At 36.6% G+C, this 20,998-nt stretch overlaps 7 protein-coding genes across 8 annotated transcripts in view; 4 read left to right on the top strand and 3 right to left on the bottom strand.

The window, feature by feature from the left end:
* The window catches only part of kay (transcription factor kayak), a 10,290-nt gene extending 9,126 nt beyond the window's left edge, over positions 1 to 1,164 (top strand). Inside the window, exon 2 of the mRNA XM_017619606.1 lies at positions 4 to 1,164. Coding sequence (XP_017475095.1) covers positions 4 to 978 — 975 coding nt within the window. The 3' untranslated portion in view covers positions 979 to 1,164. The remainder of the gene's footprint in view (positions 1 to 3) is intronic.
* A 7,538-nt stretch (positions 1,165 to 8,702) lies between these two features.
* On the top strand, positions 8,703 to 13,721 carry sro (SDR family oxidoreductase shroud). 2 transcript variants are annotated; one of them, XM_017619604.1, is made up of 5 exons: positions 8,703 to 8,822; positions 8,901 to 9,034; positions 12,223 to 12,619; positions 12,994 to 13,355; positions 13,500 to 13,721. In XM_017619604.1, the coding sequence occupies exons 2-5, from the start codon at positions 8,925 to 8,927 to the stop codon at positions 13,627 to 13,629; spliced, it is 999 nt and encodes a 332-aa protein (XP_017475093.1). In that variant the 5' UTR covers positions 8,703 to 8,822; positions 8,901 to 8,924; the 3' UTR covers positions 13,630 to 13,721. The 2 variants fall into 2 exon arrangements, with proteins under 2 accessions (XP_017475093.1, XP_017475092.1); XM_017619603.1 differs by having other exon boundaries at positions 8,703 to 9,034.
* Positions 13,722 to 13,798: 77 nt separating this feature from the next.
* On the bottom strand, positions 13,799 to 15,420 carry LOC108365553 (zinc finger protein-like 1 homolog). Its single transcript, XM_017619605.1, has 5 exons — positions 15,101 to 15,420; positions 14,929 to 15,040; positions 14,663 to 14,856; positions 14,381 to 14,600; positions 13,799 to 14,297 (listed from the first exon to the last, which is right to left on the bottom strand). The coding sequence occupies exons 1-5, from the start codon at positions 15,200 to 15,202 to the stop codon at positions 14,005 to 14,007; spliced, it is 921 nt and encodes a 306-aa protein (XP_017475094.1). The 5' UTR covers positions 15,203 to 15,420; the 3' UTR covers positions 13,799 to 14,004.
* Positions 15,421 to 16,397: 977 nt separating this feature from the next.
* On the bottom strand, positions 16,398 to 17,425 carry Polr3F (RNA polymerase III subunit F). Its single transcript, XM_017619601.1, has 3 exons — positions 17,014 to 17,425; positions 16,701 to 16,952; positions 16,398 to 16,635 (listed from the first exon to the last, which is right to left on the bottom strand). The coding sequence occupies exons 1-3, from the start codon at positions 17,404 to 17,406 to the stop codon at positions 16,399 to 16,401; spliced, it is 882 nt and encodes a 293-aa protein (XP_017475090.1). The 5' UTR covers positions 17,407 to 17,425; the 3' UTR covers position 16,398.
* A 178-nt stretch (positions 17,426 to 17,603) lies between these two features.
* LOC108365551 (putative tRNA 2'-phosphotransferase) lies at positions 17,604 to 18,516 on the top strand. The gene is made up of 2 exons (XM_017619602.1): positions 17,604 to 17,719; positions 17,819 to 18,516. Exons 1-2 carry the CDS (start codon positions 17,627 to 17,629, stop codon positions 18,170 to 18,172), a joined length of 447 nt encoding a protein of 148 aa, XP_017475091.1. The 5' UTR covers positions 17,604 to 17,626; the 3' UTR covers positions 18,173 to 18,516.
* On the bottom strand, positions 18,106 to 19,816 carry Rpt2 (26S proteasome regulatory subunit Rpt2). Its single transcript, XM_017619599.1, has 3 exons — positions 19,677 to 19,816; positions 18,625 to 19,596; positions 18,106 to 18,564 (listed from the first exon to the last, which is right to left on the bottom strand). Exons 1-3 carry the CDS (start codon positions 19,677 to 19,679, stop codon positions 18,220 to 18,222), a joined length of 1,320 nt encoding a protein of 439 aa, XP_017475088.1. The 5' UTR covers positions 19,680 to 19,816; the 3' UTR covers positions 18,106 to 18,219.
* A 320-nt stretch (positions 19,817 to 20,136) lies between these two features.
* Srp14 (signal recognition particle 14) lies at positions 20,137 to 20,969 on the top strand. Its single transcript, XM_017619597.1, has 4 exons — positions 20,137 to 20,241; positions 20,304 to 20,376; positions 20,439 to 20,539; positions 20,608 to 20,969. Exons 1-4 carry the CDS (start codon positions 20,218 to 20,220, stop codon positions 20,737 to 20,739), a joined length of 330 nt encoding a protein of 109 aa, XP_017475086.1. The 5' UTR covers positions 20,137 to 20,217; the 3' UTR covers positions 20,740 to 20,969.
* The last annotated feature ends 29 nt before the right edge of the window (positions 20,970 to 20,998 follow it).

Raw genomic sequence — 20,998 nt, 5'->3', positions numbered from 1 at the left:
GAGGAGAAGCGCCGCATACGTCGCGAACGTAACAAATTAGCTGCGGCACGTTGTCGCAAACGTCGCGTCGACCAAACAAACGAATTGCAAACAGAAGTTGACCGTCTGGAGGGTATTCGCGAAACGCTGCAGAAGGAGGTCGAGAGCCTTAAAGTAACCAAGAACCGTTTGGCCTTCATTTTGGAAGCGCATCGACCGACGTGCCAGAAGATACGACAAGATCTATTGAGCGTACATACCTACGATGGCCTAATTGCGCCAGCGAATAGTAACAGCAACGACAGTAACAGCAATATCATTGGAGTTGATACGACGCTATCGTCTGTGGGACGCAGTGGCTCGCCCATCGATCTCAAGCCCATCATTTTAGACATTGTGCCGCACATCAAGCACGAACCTTTGGATAGTGCGCTCGACTCAAACTCGTCCCTGGATCATGACGGCCCACCATCGCCCAAGCGCATGCTACTCTCCGACAATAATCCGATGGTACAGCCACCTTTACCGAATGTAGCCACACTATCGGCTTCATTGGCTGCGGCCTCGGCATCCTTAAATACACCCATTGTGACGTCGGCACCAGTGAGTTTCGCCAGTTTCGTCGCAGGCAATAGTATGGCCAACAATAATAACAACAACAACATCATTGCGACCAGCATTGCTATAACAGGCACATTAGCTGCACCGAATAGACCACTATTGTGTAGCAGCAAGCAGCGTCCCAACTCGTTGCCCACAAACCTACGCAATCAGGCACAAAATCTCGCTTTAAATACAGAGCGTCCGCCAACGGACATCAATGGTGTCGCCATACAAACACCATCAACAGGCATGTTCAACTTCGACTCGCTAATGGATGGTGGCACCGGTCTGACACCCGTCTCGGGACCACTGGTGCCGACTTGCTCGTCGCAAAACAAACATCCATTGGAAATGCAGACACCTACAAGTGAGCCATCGAAATTGGTGAGCTTATAACAATAAGGAGCACAGAAAGGAAGGAAAATGGACGTAGGCTGGCGGCACCGGCGGCGGCTGAAGCGTTGTTGTGAAGGGCCGTGGCGTGGTAGAAGGGCAGGAGAAAGGGAAATGCGCCAGTCGAATAATGACATTTTTTCCAAGAGTATTGTGGTATTGTGTTAGTGAAGCTTACACGTTTATAAAGCGGAACAGCCAGCAGTCCAAGAACAAGAACACAAAGAAGTATGCGCTAAAATGTATTGGAGTGCGCGACGGACGATGCGTATACGCAACCTAAGACGCAATAAAAATGGGAAGCAGTTGCAAATATGTAATAAACGATATGTAGGCATATACAGACAGACGTACATACATACATATGTACATATGTATGTTTCAAAGCAGATTTCACGATGCGAATGTTTTAAAAGCGATTTTTTCTTAATTTAAAAAATCTAAAGTTTTTGTAAAACCCTTTGTGCGTAGACGAATAGTTATAAGAAGTTATAGGCAAGGCATTAACACTGTTTGTATGTATGTAAAATGTTAAGTTTTATTTTATACTTTGTTCACAAAAAACGAAAATATTTTTATTAAAAGGAAAACAAAAACAATTTTTTAACTTAGTTAAAAAGAAGCGAACACAGTTTATGAAAATCTGGGAAAATGTGGAACGAAGGAGGAACGAGAGCGAAATCTGAGAGGAAGTAGCAAAACATTAGTCTATGCATCATTATGTATTGTATTATTACTTAAAACTTATTTTATAACTATTTTTTTTTTATTATAGATGGTTATTAAAAAAAATGCCAATTATTTCATAATTTTTGCTGTACAATTTTGAGAAATCTTAGCACTTGTTTTGGAGTATTTTCGGGCATTTTATCATTTCANTTTTGTGCGTAGACGAATAGTTATAAGAAGTTATAGGCAAGGCATTAACACTGCTTGTATGTAAAATGTTAAGTTTTCTTTTATACTTTGTTCACAAAAATCGAAAATATTTTTATTAAAAGAAAAACAAAAACAATTTTTTAACTTAGTTAAAAAGAAGCGAACACAGTTTATGAAAATCTGGAAAAATGTGGAACGTAGGACAAGGAACGAGAGCGAAATCGGAGGAAGTAGCAAAACATTAGTCTATGCATCATTATGTATTGTATTATTACTTAAAACTTATTTTATAACTATTTTTTTTATTTTAGATGGTTATTAAAAAAAAATGCCAATTATTTCATAATTTTTGCTGTACAATTTTAAGAAATCTTAGCACTTGTTTTGGAGTATTTTCGGGCATTTTATCATTTCAGTTCATTTCTGCGCGCAATGGAAAATCATAAAATTTTGTATGGCAAAGCGTAGAATAATCTGCGCTTTTTTGTTCTTTGATTCCCGCTTAACAAATTTCAGCTGCACTCTTTGTTTTTGTTTGTTTGTTTTTTTTTCTATAAAGTTAAACTAAAGGAATTGTGTTTAACGACATTAAGAAGGCGTTGTGATATTTTTAATAAATAAAAAATAANTCTTTGATTCCCGCCTAACAAATTTCAGCTGCACTCTTTGTTTTTGTTTGTTTGTTTTTTTTCTATAAAGTTAAACTAAAGGAATTGTGTTTAACGACATTAAGAAGGCGTTGTGATATTTTTAATAAATAAAAATAAAAGAAATAAAAACTTTATAAAAAGTATTTTAAAAAAATATTANGTTCTTTGATTCCCGCTTAACAAATTTCAGCTGCACTCTTTGTTTTTGTTTGTTTGTTTTTTTTTCTATAAAGTTAAACTAAAGGAATTGTGTTTAACGACATTAAGAAGGCGTTGTGATATTTTTAATAAATAAAAAATAAAAGAAATAAAAACTTTATAAAAAGTATTTTAAAAAAATATTACGTATGTGTGTTAAATGCAATTTATAAAATTTATGCATTGATTTAGCTTAATCAAATTCACTGTAATATTAACCGAACTCTGTAAAGTAACAAAAAAAAATAATTGGCAGGAAGACCGTATGTGCACGCACAGACAAATTTAATCAAACAGAACAATTGGAAATGGCCTTTATACTAGCAACAAAGAATAAAATTTTTGTGAATTTTTGTATGTATATTCTATTGAAATATACGAGTACATGTGTATACATAAATATGTATTTGCGTTTTGGCACCAGGAAGATTTAAAAAAATTAGCAATTAGAGAGTATCTAAATATGCAAAATATGTATTGGCATGCATTGCTTTTNATTGGCAGAAAGCACGCACAGATAAATTTAATCAAACAGAACAATTGGAAATGGCCTTTATAGCAACAAAGAATAAAATTTTTGTGATTTTTTTTTATGTATATTCTATTGAAATATACGAGTACATGTGTATACATAAATATGTNTAAATTGGCAGGAAGACCGTATGTGCACGCACAGACAAATTTAATCAAACAGAACAATTGGAAATGGCCTTTATACTAGCAACAAAGAATAAAATTTTTGTGAATTTTTGTATGTATATTCTATTGAAATATACGAGTACATGTGTATACATAAATATGTATTTGCGTTTTGGCACCAGGAAGATTTAAAAAAATTAGCAATTAGAGAGTATCTAAATATGCAAAATATGTATTGGCATGCATTGCTTTTGTTATAATTATCTTATTTTAAAATAACAAAAAAAAAACAACTCAAAAGCAATCTTCATATTTTTTGTAACGGCATATAAAAGTCAAATATATATGTACGTATGTATATGGTATGAGAATGTAAAAATTAAAGAAACACAACACGAAACCTTAAAAAAGAAGAAAAAAATAATATAGAATTTTCGCTCACCATGCCTTTACTTAGAGATGTAAAATTCCAGGNAAACAACTCAAAAGCAATCTTCATACTTTTTGTAACGGCATATAAAAGGCAAATATATATGTACGTATGTATATGGTATGAGAATGTAAAAATTAAAGAAACACAACACGAAACCTTAAAAAAGAAGCAAAAAATAATATAGAATTTTCGCTCACCATGCCTTTACTTAGAGATGTAANCAACTCAAAAGCAATCTTCATATTTTTTGTAACGGCATATAAAAGTCAAATATATATGTACGTATGTATATGGTATGAGAATGTAAAAATTAAAGAAACACAACACGAAACCTTAAAAAAGAAGAAAAAAATAATATAGAATTTTCGCTCACCATGCCTTTACTTAGAGATGTAAAATTCCAGGAATCGCCTAAAATAAAACCTTAAAAAAAAGAAGAGTGAAATCAAAGTGAGAAATTATTCGTACATAGTATGTATATGTACGCACGTGCGTATACAATCTGCATGGCACGTATGTATGTATGTATTTATATGTTTTCCAATATATATTATATAAATATTTCGCGAGCTGAGCGCAAACTTTTGCAATAATTACACTTAAGACAAACACCAAATTAAAACAAAAAACTAAGAAAAAACTAAATAAATAAAATAAAAAACTGAAAACTAAAAAAGCATTGCGTTTTATTAAAAGAAAAAAGTAGCAACGATTTTTAGTAAGTAAAAAAATATATACATATATTTAATCCAAACATTTTTTCGATGTGTTTGCTCGAGCTTCTCGTCCAATTTGTGGCCTGCGTCTTTAGCTTGTCACACAAGTGTATGGTATGAAAATGCCTGCAGTTTTACGACAAATGATTTTTGAAAAAAAAAAAAAAACGTTTTTCATGCCAGTAGTCCTATCGGTGTAACCACTAGGCGGTACCCATGTGTATCAGTTGCTAAGCAGAAAAAGTATAAAAAACTATCAAAAGCAAACACAACTGTTATTTTTTAAACTTTTATTTGAAAAACAAAGAAAAAATAAAATATANATCGGTGTAACCACTAGGCGGTACCCATGTGTATCAGTTGCTAAGCAGAAAAAGTATAAAAAACTATCAAAAGCAAACACAACTGTTATTTTTTAAACTTTTATTTGAAAAACAAAGAAAAAATAAAATATATTAATTAAATCAATAGCTATAAAAAAAAATATATTACTTGCTTTAACAAAAAGAGAGAATCTGTATGCTTATAGGGCTAGTGGCCACACAAAATCATCGCGCAACCCGAGACTTGTACAAGTCAATATTGTAGAAAAAAAAAACAATAAAATTGCGCAAACCTTATTTTGGAAAAACGTTGCTTGAGTAAATATGTGCAAGAAATATGAATGTGCGTTTTATATTTTGATAGCTTTAGCTTTAAAACGCAAAAAATATAATATTTACAAAAAAAAATGTCTACGCTCTTATCCATATTTTACGATCTAGACACCAAAATGTCAAAATTAGATTGCGCAGTTGTCGCCAAACGCAACACAAATTATTGTACAATTAGACAAGCATGAGCAAAATATCAAAATGATTTTGAATTTAGGGCAATAATTGTGCAATTTGTGTGGTGTATAATAACGGCGTATGCAAAGAAATTCCGGGTTGTACTTTTCTTATAAGAGTTACCAAATCAAATTATAAATAGTACATATAAAATTTTAAGACTTTAACAAGAAAAATATTAGTTGTTTTCAAAAACTCATTTCTGCCAGCCAAAAGTAGGAAAGGAAATGGGGCATTTGTGAACAAAAAGTATTAAAGTTTCAAATCTTAAAATTTAGAAAAAAAGTATCAAAAATGATACAATTGTATTAAAACGGCCACGCTGCATGCAAACAAACTGGCTGAACAAACGAATAAAGATCACCCAAGGACGGCGTGCGAGAAAAAAGTTATTTTGTTTTTGCATGACGTCATTTTTTCGCCGCCATGAAAATGACGTATCAACATTTTTTTATCAAATGCACATTACAAATACACGGCTGCTGTGCTAGGTGATCTTGTTAGTTGGTTCATGCTACTGGTCTCGCCACTCACTGAGTTGATCGTGGCCCTTTGAGCTGGATTTTTGCGGCTGTTTTATTCACTAGACGACCAAGCACGTTGCCACTTACTCATCTACCAAAATAGGTTTAAGCTATAGATTTAATTATTCAAATATTTTAAAAATACACATTACTCATTTAGCTAATAAACCAATTTTGCGAATGTTCTGTGAATTTGTTTATAATGCTGGTACATACGTACATATGTATATTGTGAAACGATTTTCCGTAATCCCTTGTCATAATTGGTTTGGAGAACAAATCAGTTGCCGTACTCCTAGCCTGTCGAAAACACCATCAACGAAAATGAATTGGAGCATATTGAGTTAAATTCTCTCTAAGAAAGAGACCAAATATGCGAGCTTTCCCCTGAATGCTCCGATGTTTCTCAGTCAGTTTTAAAGCTGCCTGAAATCTAGTGGCAATATTGTCTTCATGGTAGCTCACCACGAAGGTGAGTAGCTTATACGTAAAATCCTTTGTCCAGGATCTCATACTTAACGCCTCTTCGTTCTGTTATTATAGTTCTAGATTCAATATGTTTATGTTCCATGTATAATTTAAATGTTTCTTAACATGTTCAACTGATTAGCATTTAATGAAATATTCAAGTGAATTTTTTAATAAAAAACAGTTAAAAGAAAAAATCATAAGTCATTTTCTCCATGATTCATCAATAAAATTTGTATGTTCATTTCAAGAAAAATATTTTTTAAACTTTAATACTAAATATGGAATCCCACCGTGTCTGACCTTTTGTTTAAGACGCGATTTTATGTATATCATATAATATTGAAATTTTTGCTGAAGATGCATTTTTAAGACTAAAGGCCCCAAAAACTCTTAAATAATGTAACAATAAGCCACACAAAAATATCTTCCTCCTTCTTTTGACAGCCTTGTTGCAATGTTTCTCTTTTCTTATCAATTTACTTAGACTGCAATTTTCAAACAGGTGGCAACTCTCTAATATTTTTTTTCTATATTATATAAGTTAGACATCTATCCATACATCGATGAAAGCTGCATTCAATTCTATGTATTCGTTTTCGAGTTATACGCGTACAAACATACAGATAAACAGACAAAAATTCTAAAAATTGTTGATTTGGCTTCTGTTGCTCTAATAAATGCCTCCTATATTAATTTTTATATAATATCTATAATATACAGATATCGGTTTGTTGCTTTTATTATATGTATAGATTTAAAAAAAAGTCCTATATGAATCACCCTATACAATATACTTTAGAAGTACCATACTTTTCGATACCCTTTAGAGAAGTGTCGCAATGCAATGGCAACAATAATTTTACTTTGCTTGAAATCAACTTCAGAGAGAAGAAGGTGCAAAATGGCTTGGATGAAGTGACGCGCGAAAGCGATTGGAAGTAAAGTAAAGCAGGAGTTTCTGTGATGTATCGCCATTAAATTTATGCACTGAGCTTTATTCACGCACGCACACTACAAGTTAACTGCTGAAGCGGTATAAGACGAAAGTGTTAAGTTTATGCATAAACATACATACACATATAAAAATGCTTAGCATTAAAAATACTTACATATTTAGACGCATTTTAAAATATACAATAATGTTGCGTTTTGTGTTTCGTTATCAGTGGAAACATACATATGAATGTATATAAATCCAAAGTGAAAGATATAGACTTGCTCCGTTTTAACACATTTCAAACCAGAGATGGAATTTCTAAATTTCAAAATGTGCCTAATGGTATTCTAAAATAGTGCCGAAAAGAAGATGAAAGTGCCACAAAATTAAATTTCTTTTAAGGCGTTTTAAGAACAATATATTAATAGAATAGAATAATATTTTAAAAATACACTGAAGTAATATAATAATTATTGATTAACCAAAATTATTACAGCAAATCACTTTTATCAAGGATTCCTTAGACATATGTACATATACATAAATTCATAGTAAAATTACACATAATATCAATTACGGAGGGGAAATACACCGAAATATAGCCTAACCTACATATATGCGCCTAGTTTCGCCTATTCTTTTCATTGATTATTTTTTGAAATTTTTTGAATAGATGAAAATGTGTGACGCCGTCAGAAATAAAAAGATCAAAAATCATCGGGATATTCAGGAAACTTGCACTTTTATTTAATGGACTATAAAACTGCAAAAGCTTGTTTTTGCGAAAACTTAACTTTTCATACTACGTATTCACAATAGCATTCAGCGGTTTGTAAATATTTCTCACGGCCCTTAATTGAATTTTTTCGTGCTTTTAATTTTCACTTTTTGTAATTTTTTAATTTATAATGTAGTATGTGATTTTTTGTTATGTATTAGCAGTTTATGCTAAATTTCTATATTTTGATTGTGCCAAAACAGGACGAATTGTGCCAAAAGTGCCTCTGAGAATGAAAGTGCCAAAAATGGCACTATTGTGCCTACTTTTCCATCACTGTTTCAAACACATATATAAACGCAAATTTACTTAAGTAAATCATATACATACATATACATACATGCATGCATTAAAGATACACACTTATCTACATTAAGGTGCCGCTGAAAGGCAGCGATATGTTGGCAATAAAAATCGTGCAAGAAATAATTGAGTTCCTCTAGCTTTCAGATCGCAGGCGCAGATCACTTAAGTTTGCATTTCGCTTTCAAATGAGGAGATTTACTGCTTAAATGTTGTGAAATATTAATTTTCGTATGAAAAGTTGAGAGATATTTTTAAAACGTTCTGGCGAGACATCCTAATGCACATACAAATATTCATGTATACATACATTCGTCTGCCACAAACTTTTTTTTTATTTACATCATCGCGTTGTTTGCACTTTTTTCGAAATATTCTGCATTTATTAAAATTTCGTTTTCGTTTGTGAATTAGTGCGCTCTGATAAGTGCGAGACAACACAACATTGTGGCGTTGATCTGGAAAGAATATGAACGAGTTTTAAGTTATGTAAATAAAACAAAAAAAACTTAAAATATTTATATGTGAAATAAAGAAACACTTTATATTTTTACGAAAAAATTATAGTCACACAAAGGATACAATAACAAAATGTACTCGTTTTGGTATACTTTTATAAAAACGCTCGGTTGTGGCGCCGGAAAAATGAAGATGACACCAAGAAATATTATCTTGATCACCGGCTGTGATTCAGGATTAGGGTGAGTATACATACACATACATACATACATACATATACACGCCGTGTCCAAATTATAAGCGCATCACATATTGACAAGTATCATTCGCAACTGCTTGAATGAAGAATAAAAATTTATTCGTCATTCAAAATTGTTGAAATGATGAGTGAAAACTTATTCTTATTTTTTTTTATTCAATTTTTCATTTTCGTGATTACGCCCATCCCTGTGTGTAATTAGCCAAATAGGGCAGTATGGGGACCATGTAACGAGATGTTGCATGTCGGCAGGCGCGTTAGATATTCTTTTGGAGATTATTGGCGATCAAAATGTATTTATTTATTTATTTATTTTATAAATTAGTGATAGTTAATGCTAGAATCAGGCTGCAGATCTCGTTTCTGTGTCGTCGCCTTAACCAAATAGCTTTAAATAAAAAAGCCTAAAAATATACTACAAATATTTAAGGGTTTATCAAAAATTTCGGTTGGCGATATATCTGGTATAAGAAATGATATCAGAATAAATAAAACAGTATTATTAAGGGATTTGTTGGTGATGTTGTAGCAGCACGTAGTCTCCGAATCGGTTGGTTTTTTATTCATCTTCCCCATCGGACTTCTCCAACCTTAGGCCCAGGAAGCGAGCATTATCGATAGGTTGAGTACACTGCGCTTCGGGTGTCAGATGGGTGGGATATGTAAGGCATGCGAAAAGGTGTGCCGAGTTGTGTGGACCGGTTCCGCATGCTGGGCAGGTGTCGGCGATCTTCGGGTCTAATCTGGTGCTGTATAAGTTTAGACGACTGCACCAGCCAGATCTGAGCTGCGCCAGTATGGTTCTAGTTTCGCGCGGCAGGCTATGAGAGGTGGCCGGCCACCGGGGACTATGTTTTCGTGGCATCCTCTTGTTGCAGAGATGACTGTTTCGCGATGAAGGTTGTTGATGCCCTTAAGGTATGCCACGCCGCTTAATGGTGAATGAAGTTGTTGGTCGATGTCTCCTTCTAGATGACGGAGGTGTCTTCTTACGTGTCTTGGTGGTGCAGCTCTCTGTGTCAAGACTGTAGTTTGGGTGAGTTGTTCTGTGACAACCTAGCAGACATGCTGTCGATTTTGTTTCCCGTTTTCATTGTGGAACAGTCATCCGCGTATGAGACTAAGGTGACTCCCTGAGGTGGAGGTTAAACAGGATCGGTGATAGTACCCCGCCTTGTGGTACACCCTGCTTAATCTTACGTGGTTTTGATGTTTTGTTTCGGAATACAACAGATGTCTGCCTCCAGCGGAGGTAACTAACAATCCAACGTTTGGTGTACGGCGGGAGAGAAGACGAGATAATGTCCTCTATAAGTGTTGCATGATTGACGGTGTCGAAGGCTTTTGATAGGTCACGTGCCACTAAGATGGTGCGGGCGCAGGGGCGGTTTTGGTTCAAACCGTCATTTATTTGCGCTGTGATGATGTTAAGTGCAGTGGTGGTGCTATATAGCTTCCTTAATCTGTGCTGATGTGAGGCAAGGTGCAGGTGTTGGGTCAGTTGCGGAAGGAGTAGCGCTTCTAGGGTTTTAGCCACCGTAGAGAGGATTCACCTAACTCTGCGTTCTTTCCAGGCTTTTGCAGGGGGATTAGTCTCCCGTTTTTCCGTGATTTCGATGCCTTGCCCTTGTGAATCGCGCCTTGTACTTCGTTGGGCGTGAATGTTGGTGTTATGCCAGTTTCACGGATGTTATATGCTTTGCGGCATATGCTGCGTTGGGTTGTGCTCCTCACAGGGTGCGTCGGCAAAATTCTCGCGCGCACTTCCTTGTGTCGGTGTGAATTTTGTCGGCGAATTTTATGGCCGTGTGGTCGTCATACTTCGCCGGTTTCGAGACGGACTTCATCGTAGACCGCATCTTACTGACGCCCTCTTGAAGGTTGCATGATTTGAGGTACTGCAAACATTTTTTCCGCTTATGGTTATAGACGAGGAGCTTGATCTCAGCGTTAAGAACCTTCATACTAGAATTGTCGGGATTGGCTCGCCTGATTTAGTCACGGACGTCAGCGGGGCCTGCCGCTTTGGTCGGGAAGCGTGGTCGGATCTCCGGTATTCGTACGGCTGGGATGAAGCGGGGAGTTGCTGCATTTAGGACCGTGCGGAATTCGCGCCCGGTTCTGCGAGCGTCAGGTGGAGTCGGTAGGGCACCTAAGTGGCTGTTCACATAGTCTCTGAAGCCGTCCCAATTGGCTTTTTTGGCGTTGATATATGTGCGACGCTCGGAGACTACAAAATCACTGGGGTTGGCAATGGATAGTATGACGGGAAGGTGGTGGTCGGAGAACAACGAGATCATGTAGTGCAGTTGATTAAGTTTGCACTCGCGATGGATAAGTCTGGCGAGCTGCTGGAAGTGCCTGTGAGTCTCGTTGGGGCATCGTCATTCAACCAACAGAAGGTGGACTCATCAATTTGCTGATAGCGCTACACCCTGTTGGTCAAGGCCAAGGTTAGAATGCCAGAGCACGTGATGCGCATTGAAGCCGCCTATCACTAGCGTGTTATCTCCGACGAGTAGGGAACTGAGGTCTGGACGGTATCCTGACACACAAATTATTAAGGGAGTCGTCGACTCCTCTAAAACAAAATTATGTTGCGGCGAATATAGCGTGGTTACGTTTGAATATCTCGAGAACCTGAGAATATGGGACAAATCTGAAATCCGAGTCTGAAAAATGTGGGCTATGAAATATTAAGGCCTGTGCATTCAGGAAAGTAAACGGTATATTAAGCAAATATTTCTGTAGAAAAATGTTATTTACGAACTTTTGGACTGATAATGACGAAATATGATCCCTACAAGAATTCGGTGATGGAAACTAACACATTCTCATTTATCTTACTAACACATTTGCTAGTTTTGCGTTGGTAAAAAAGAGACCACTAAATAAGGTCATAAGTTGAATAAAGATATAAAATCACATGTATACATTTGTTTCCATCATGTTTTGCACATTGGCCTTAAAAACTTGATGGGAGTGTTTGATGGACATTTCCATCACCAGTGAGTATTACATGATCAATTAAATGACTGTCACTGTTTTTGTAGGGATGTTCTTAAAATATTTACACTTCTTTAAACTGAATTTTTTTATTTATACTATTTATTCTCATTCTCTAAAAATTACTCTTCGAAACCGACGAAACCTTTATGGCTAAAAAAATAGTCATTCCTTGGCATTGTATTGTCATACCTTAAATATGACTGTTATATCGGCCTGCCATAACATTAACTCCGAAGGTGCGCATCTATTACGAAATCTTAATGACCCCAAACGTATGATCACCATCGAAGTGGACCTTCTCAAGCAGGAAACAATTACACACGCTTTCCAATATGTTACCGACTTGTTGCGCGCCGACAGTGAATACCAATTCACAGCGCTGGTCAACAATGCCGGCGTTATGTGCTTTGGCGAATTCGAGTGGCAAACAACAGCGCAATTCGAAATGCAAATCAACGTAAATGTATTGGGCACAATGCGTCTCACCAAGGAACTACTGCCGTTGGTGCGACAGCATCGCGGACGTATCATCAACATTACCAGCCATTGTGGTCTACAGGTGAGATCATTCACTCATCCATACACATATACATATTTGCATAGATTTGAATTAAGAAATTCCACAAAGATGTTTATTTCTGTGTTCGTATGGAATAGTAGCTTATGTCGGGAGGCTGGCTTTAGTATAATGCGGCATTTCTTTATTCTTTAAACGGCAAGAAATTTTTTCGAGACTTAATAAGAATATTGTCTTGCTAGTATCGGAACTATTTCTTGGGCATTTTATTTGCCAAAAGTTCTATAACGGCTCGGTGCCAGTGAGTCATTCGGAATCGTATGCTGCGAATGCCGCCTTATACTAAAGCCAGCCTTACGACAAAAGCTACTATTCCATACGAATACAGATTTAATGAAATGAATTTTCATTGCCAGGCTCTTCCAGCATTAAGTCCATATGCTGCTTCCAAGGCTGCTTTGCGCTTTTGGAACGATTCACTGCGCATGGAAATGCGTCAATATGGTGTGGAGGTGATCAATTTCGTGCCTGGATCCTTTGTGCATTTGAGCAATATATCGGCGAGGCAACAAGATCATGCGAAAGTTATGCTAGATGCATTTAATGATGAGCAACGACAATTATACGGCGCCTACTTCAAGCAATTCAACAATTATTTAACAGTTATTTCAGGGTTTAAAGCACCAAATCAATTTCGTGACGACCGTTTGTTGGAAAAATTCAATGATGCATTAACGAACAGAGTTCCACGAGCAATTTATATACATGAACCATGGCGGTAAGAATTCGTTGTTTTATTCAAAATTAAATCAAATTGAACCTGAGAAAATGAAAAAGTTCGCATGGAATTAAAGTTGCATAATTTTATGATCTATTTACTTAGTTGAATGATAATCTTTTTTTTTCGCTTTTCCAATTATAGTTATAAATTGTACCGTTTCCTTTTCTACATTTGCCCCACGCCCATAGTGGATCGGCTAACAGTGAAATTCTGCGCTATGCCAACTTATCAGCAAGTTATGGAAACGAGCGAACAGTGCCAAAAAAATTGATTTCCATCTTTAATTTATATTTAATAAATGTTTACATACATATTTCGCAATATTAGTTTTTTACTCGATTACATTACACAGTTTAAATAATATGTATGAACGTACTTACATTGCATGTATGTTATAGGTTTTAATGCATTATATAAATCGACTTTAACTTTCCTAAGTCACTGTACTTCTTTTCGCAAATGCGTTGTTTTAGTCACTCTAATTGCACAAATTTAACAGTAAGTATTCAATAATAATATGTCAAATAATAATTGTAGGCGCCCTTATACAAGCTTTACCATGTTACTATAAATTTAAAAAAATAATTTTTTGAAAATAATTACTCGTATCGTTTTAGATCGACTCGGCGATTTTCAGCTTTTCAATTTAGTCGTAGTGCAAGTTTTGAGGGTTAGGAGCATTCCAACTGTCATCGAGTGAATTGTCATCACCACCACGTCCAAAATGTGCCATTAAATAGATGAGTACTAAAAATGCCAACACGCCGCTTAATACCAGGAACCAAGTGCGTCGCCAGGGAGGACGCGATGATGGTGCATAGAACCGGCGAGACCAACGGGAAAAATTTTCGGAAGGTGTACGGCGCTCATACTTATTTTCGTCACGATCATGACCACCGATTGGCGGCTGACGTGGCAGCATTGGTCGTCTACTGTTAGCTACAAGAGTCCAATGTAACATAAAAAATTAGTTACTTACAACTAATTTACATATGTACACATATCTACTAGCATTTGCTTACCATGAATATCCCTTTCTGATGGTGGACTGAAGGCATCCATTAAGAGCACAGAATGTGGATGGTCGTGACGTGTCGTTTGATTCGAGAACACACCATTTGCTTTCGAGCGCTCCATGCTGCTGGAATGATGCACTTTTGTCATTACCGATTCTATTTGCGCGTCTGCAGACACCACCTGGGCTCTCACCTTTGCACTTGTTGTTGATTGGTCATTAGGCAACTGTGAATTCCGATATAAATACAGTGAACGGAACTATAAAACAAAATAGGTAAGTCACTTACCAAGGAAAGTCCCAGGCCATTTCGACCCCAATTCACTTGTGACAAATAAGCTTTTAATGCATCAGCTACGGGCGATACCAAATTGGAATTTGGAAATATCTCCGTCTCGCAAATAGGACACTGATGACCGCGTGGCGCCGTATTGGCCGGCAATGACGACTGTCGGGCATCCAAACAATCCCAATGGAACACATCTGCAAAGAAATATATGAAAATGGGCAGTAGATATATTAAAGCTTTTGCTGTGGTTTGTGCTTGCAACATACGGTAACAGATCAGCCGTACACATTCACCCTGTTCTAATGTTGTGGAGCAAAGTGTACAATTGGAAACATAATCGCTGTCACGTAGCCATTGCAAATATGATTGAACAACGCACTATAAGAAGAAAATTATTTACTTCGGCAACAAATAAACAACGTAATATTTTGATATTACCTTTGGGTGGTTTTGGACCATGCAATTTTCGCAAACGTTGACGCGATGTTCAAAACAGAACTGATTCGTCACTTGGCGTTTAGGGCACTTGCAAAGACCCATTGTACCGCGGCCCCGATTAATATATTTATGGACAAAAAAAGGAAAATCCAAATCTCACAATAAAATTAAAGTATTGCCAATTAGCAATTGCACATACTACGAAAATATGTAAAGTGTATTCAGCGCTCAACTCAATTTGCCAACAAATCTCCTAAATTTTCGTGTTTCGTATTTTTTATCTGCTTATTAACTGTCAAAATTGATGAAGGGAGAATAACAAAAACAAAACAAAAACGTCAGCTGGAATTTTTCTGGAATGCACCGGAAATCATTGGAATGCACTACCAGAAGTACAGGGTGGGAACTATTTTCACGCTTTCTTTCTTTCAAAATCTGACATCACGTCTCCACAGGCAAAGCTTTTTATCTTGATGCTATCAGGCAATATTTTGGCAATGGAGATCGCTCTTGGCAAGCAATACTTATCAGAGAGCTTTTATCTTGATAAATATTGCCGGCAATTTGGTAGTTGGATCATGTAGTTTGACGGCAAAATTATTGATATTTTAATATAAAAGCAAAAATTAAGCTGTTTTTTTTTATTAAATTTTTTGGTTATTGTGTACTAGGATGTGATATAACGATTTTGTAAAATTTTTAAGTGATTAAGTCCGTTTAGAAGCGAATGCTTTTATCAAGAAAAAAATGCCGACGCACAAAAACTTACTTACATGATATTTTGTTCTTAAGATAATTTTTTCGGTAAGAAAATTCTCATTCGTTCTCATGTTGGCTTACACGAGGAGCTCTCACGCTTTCATGTTTTAGACTAAATGTATGATTAGTTCGAGTTTTTTGGGACTTATTCAGAGCTTTTAGGAATATTTTGGGTTTTTCGAGACCACTTCGATTTTCGGATTTTCGGGACTGCATGCACAGCCTGTGGAGATTGTTCAGCTGCTGCTATGGATCTCCGGCGATGAATCCCTTGCCAGCTTTCGCAAGTGATAAGCGATTAACTGTCAAATAGTGGGTCTCACAGTTTGTTTTAACTTAAAATTTTGATGTAGTTTTTTTATAATACATATAAGCTATTTTTTTGCAAAAACAGTAATTTTCGTCATTTGGAATGTACTCGTCAGCACTAGTAGAAATGAAATCTGATGTAATAAAATGCCGCGTACAAAACAAACTTCTCTTCTCTGGCTTGAGACTTTTTTTTATTATTTTCAAAGATTAAGTGCTCCTAGTTTATTTCAATCTAGCCATTCGGCCATATAAACGCATTTATTTGGAGTCACATCACCACATTTCGAGCAATTCCGAATGACTGGACAAATACCACATGGCATTTGTACTAGTCCGGGAGCAGCCAGAGGTGCGTTGATAGCACGATAGACATAAGAACCATTCTGCATCATAATACGCTCCGCATTGCCATCGTAAACGACAGTTTTCAATATTGTTTCCAAATCATCCTCGTCTAGGTGGACCTAAAACAAAAATAAAACCACTTATTTGTACTTTGATCATTTGTATTATCTTACATAAATCATACCTTACTTATACCCAAGTCTGAGATGAACTTATGCACCTCCTTGACAGTGCAACAGGACAACCGTTTTAGGGGTAGGGGCCCTTCACGCTTCTTTTCAGCATTTTCACGTGTCATCTGCAGAAACCTTAAGCATTGCTGATTGAGCACATCCACGAACTCAGCTTCAAAATCTTGATCCTGATACCAGGCGCCTCCAGTTACTGAGCGATCTGGTTCCAAGTTATACAGCATATAAACTTTCTTTTTACTTGCCTGAAATTAGGACCGTAAATAAAAATTCTCTGAAATTGTACTTTCATCAGCATTGCCTTACATTAACTGATTTAACTGCCTTGATCAGCTTTTTTGTTTCCAAGTTTTTCAGAATCTTATTTAACTGTGTCATATTCAGATTCGACTGCATGCGTATGTCGCGTATCCAAATGCCCTTATTGCCGCCTTCCTCAATAATTCCATATATAATTTTCTCCTCGTTGTCAGCATCTTTTGGCAGTGCGCTCTTTTTCGGATCCTTTGCGCGATATATGAGTCTATCACCCTTCTTTAGTAACTCGATTGTACCCTGTTGGAGTAGCTTATTCAAACCATCTAGTCGGGCTTGAGCTGGCACATCAGATAAGCCCTTGACTAGATCATCATTCGTGGCACCTGTTGGGATTCCTTGAATGATGGCCAATATTTCATGAGAAATATCGTTTGCAGCCATAATTTTTACTGCTGAAATAATTATGCAAATCTAAAAAGCCAGAAAATGCACTTCTACCTTCTACCCTATAAATGACAAAAATAAACATTGATAATGAGAAATGTCAGTGAAAGCAAAGCAGGCAAATTTACAACAAAAACAACTCGGCACACAGGGCTTGTATGAAGCGCTCGCCAAATTTTTAACGAAAAAACACTTTTCGCGAGAATTAAGCGATAAAATGTCATTTGCCGGAGAAACTTTGTCGGATGACGAAGATTTCAAAAAGGTAACCGAGGCTAATTTCCAGAAGATCCGCAACAAATCCAACAAGGTAAGAACTCGCCGATCCACATGCTGAAAAATAACAAATGACAATGCGGCAAACGGTGCTGCCAGATGTAAAGAAACTTAATTATTACTTAAATTATAGCTCGGTTACGCTGAGGGTCTTTCTGACGGAAAAGAGGCGATCTTTCAAACTGTTTTCGACAATGGATATACTCATGGATTGCGTACAGGATTTGAACTCGAGAAATACCGATCGTTCTTCGAAAACCTGAGCATTTTAAAAGTTCAAAATGAGGAGTTAAATAAGGAAAAAGCGCTATATTCAAAAATGTCAGTGGATATTGCAACAGATCCCAGTCATTGCTATTTTGCTAAGCATAACAAAGAACCCCTTGATGCAATTACCCATCACCAAAACACTTACGTGGATACATTTTTGAGACAGTGTCAACAAACACTGCCACTAACAACTAATTTATTAGCGTCGCAAAAGTAGAGTAGAAATTAATTTTACGATATTTTAAAATAAATCCAGCCTAAAAATTATAAGTATAATCCCTCGACTGTGCCTTCCTTTTTGCGATACAAAACACTCTCCTTAGATTTTTTGAAGTCTTCGTTGGTGACTTTCATGCGTCGTTCACGTAGGGCCATCAAACCGGCCTCTGTACAAATAGCCTTGATATCCGCACCGGAGAGGTCATCCTTGGCCATTATCAGTTCGTGGAGGTTCACGTCTTCAGCTAAAGTCATGCGGGAAGTATGAATCGTAAAAATCCGGCGCTTAGTTTTCTCATCAGGAAGTGGAAATTCAATTTTACGGTCAATACGGCCGGGACGAATAAGAGCAGGATCCAATGTTTCAATTCGATTTGTTGCCATGATAACCTATATGCAAACTCAATAACGTTAAGATTTGAAACAAAAAAAGGAAATTCGCTCACTCACTTTTACGTCTCCTCGGGAGTCGAAACCATCAAGCTGATTCAGCAATTCTAACATAGTACGCTGAATTTCTCTTTCTCCACCGGAGTTAGAGTCGTAACGTTTTGTTCCCACCGCATCAATTTCGTCTATGAAAACAATTGACGGTGCATGCTCTTCAGCTACACGGAAAAGCTCGCGCACCAATTTTGGACCATCACCAAGGTATTTTTGAATCAGTTCTGAGCCAACAACACGCAAGAATGTGGCAGACGTTTGATTTGCTACTGCTTTGGCCAGCAATGTTTTCCCAGTACCTGGCGGCCCGTATAGAATTACACCTTTCGGTGGTTTAATACCCATTTCTTCATAATATTCTGGATGCGTCAACGGCAATTCCACAGATTCCTTGATTTCCTGAATTTGGGTGTCCAAGCCACCTATGTCGGCATACGTCTCTTGGGGCGCCTTTTCAAGTTTCATTACTGTAACCATAGGATCTGTATCATCACTGAGAACACCGACAACTGCATGAACTTTATGGTTCAAAAGCACAGAACAACCAGGTTCCAATTGATCTTTGTCAACAAAGGACAATATGCTAACATAATGCTCTGAACCCACAGAAGTGGAGACAATGGCGTGATTATCATCGATAATCTCTTCAAGATTGCCTACCGACATAGGCGTTCCACGCAGGTCATCAACCTTCGAACGTTCTTCTTCGTTTTTTTCATCTTGTGGCTTTAGTCGTTCTTGGTTACGTATGAACTCATCTTCCATCATAAGGTAATCTTTAATGCGCTCCAACTTCAAGAGCTTCAGACGGCATCGTGTGTGCGGAGTTACTAGTGGTAGCTTCATGGCTGCATCGGGACCCTTTGCTCGACGCTTCTTTTTGCCCACACGGGTAGGAATTGGAGGTTCATACTTCTTTTTCTTGTCTTTGTCATCTTTTTTATCGCCGGAGCCGCCTGAGGCTGATTGGTTTTGTCCCTAATGAAGACAAGTTCAAAAGTTTTAAGAGGTATACAATTTGTATTAATAATGAAAATCAGCAATGTTATAGAGCTTACCATTTTTTATTAACACAATTATCACTAAAAATCAAATAATTGCAAATTGCAGACGGAACCCCAAACTGACAAACAATTTTCACAAGTCACTTTGTACTTGCTTGAAGATGGCTGCGATTGATATCCGCATTTTCATACGTACTGTGTTCATTACCGGCCATCTTCACCTACTTCAAAGTCTCGCTGGCGTTCTCCTTTTATTTCTCGCAAGCGAGATAGTTTTGTTGACTGGACTTTTGAAAGCATACTTTTCTCAAAAAAATTTCGGGGGCATTCATATTTTCAAAAATCTAGAATCCGCCACTCCATTTCATTATTATAAATATTCACTACGTCTTTCTAAGTTAGTTTTTTTTTATTGTAGAAAATGAATACAAATTACAAAAAATACAGTTGAGAGCAAGCAAGATATTGCAAACCGCTCGGATATCGGATGTATTGAGAATATGTTTATATTACCACTCTTACGAACGCGTTACGGAACGTCATTCGCTGGCACTTGTCAGATAGAGAAACCTTTTTTCTGCCTACGCATACAAAGATGGTGCTGCTGGACAATTCTACGGTGAATATAAACATAATTTTAAATAAAAGTATTCATAAAATCCAATAATCCCCTCGTTGTAGTTTATTATCCGATTAGAAAAGTTCGCAAATGCTGCGAGAAAGGATTCGTCTTTTACAGTAACGTTCAAAAGATGTAAGTATCTAATCTTTAATTTGACGGCTTGAACTTTAAGCTAATCTCACTCCAATCCACAGACAATGGCCACGATAGACCCAAACCACGCGAAGGACGACCAGCACTTCCCGAACCAGAAACGTACTTGTGCCTTATGCGGGCACAGACGAAATCAAAAAAGGTATGCACCTCACTTATTATTTTCTAAATCAGGAAAAAATATCTGCTATTTGGTCTTATCCATCATAGATATCCACAATCGTGCGTCAGGAAGATGTCCCGAAAATGATGAACATGTATGCTCAGTTCATGAAAAGCAACATGGATGGTCTGAAACGTGTCAAGAAAGTGAAGAGTAAAGCGAAGGCGGCAAAGGGATAAACAGGCGCACCTCTTTTGTATAGGAAATATTTAGCTTTTTAAGAAACCTTCTTGTTTATTTATAAATAAACTGGTAAAGTAAAATATTGCATTAAAGTAATTTCGGCTAAAAGTTTCCAATCAGTCAATAATGAAATCGAGCCGAATTAAAATAAATTTTATAAATTGTGTAAAAATGCACACTCAAAAAATCTATATTTGCACAAATACATTATTTTTATGTCTAGATGCATTCAGACTAATTAAAATAGTGAAAAAT

This window comes from Rhagoletis zephyria, unplaced genomic scaffold (genome assembly GCF_001687245.7).
Source record: "Rhagoletis zephyria isolate East Lansing unplaced genomic scaffold, Rhagoletis_zephyria_1.1 Rzeph_scaffold_01909, whole genome shotgun sequence".
NCBI lineage: Eukaryota > Metazoa > Arthropoda > Insecta > Diptera > Tephritidae > Rhagoletis > Rhagoletis zephyria.
Note: the sequence above shows the minus strand (reverse complement) of the source record. Positions and strands in the feature narration are given on the sequence as shown.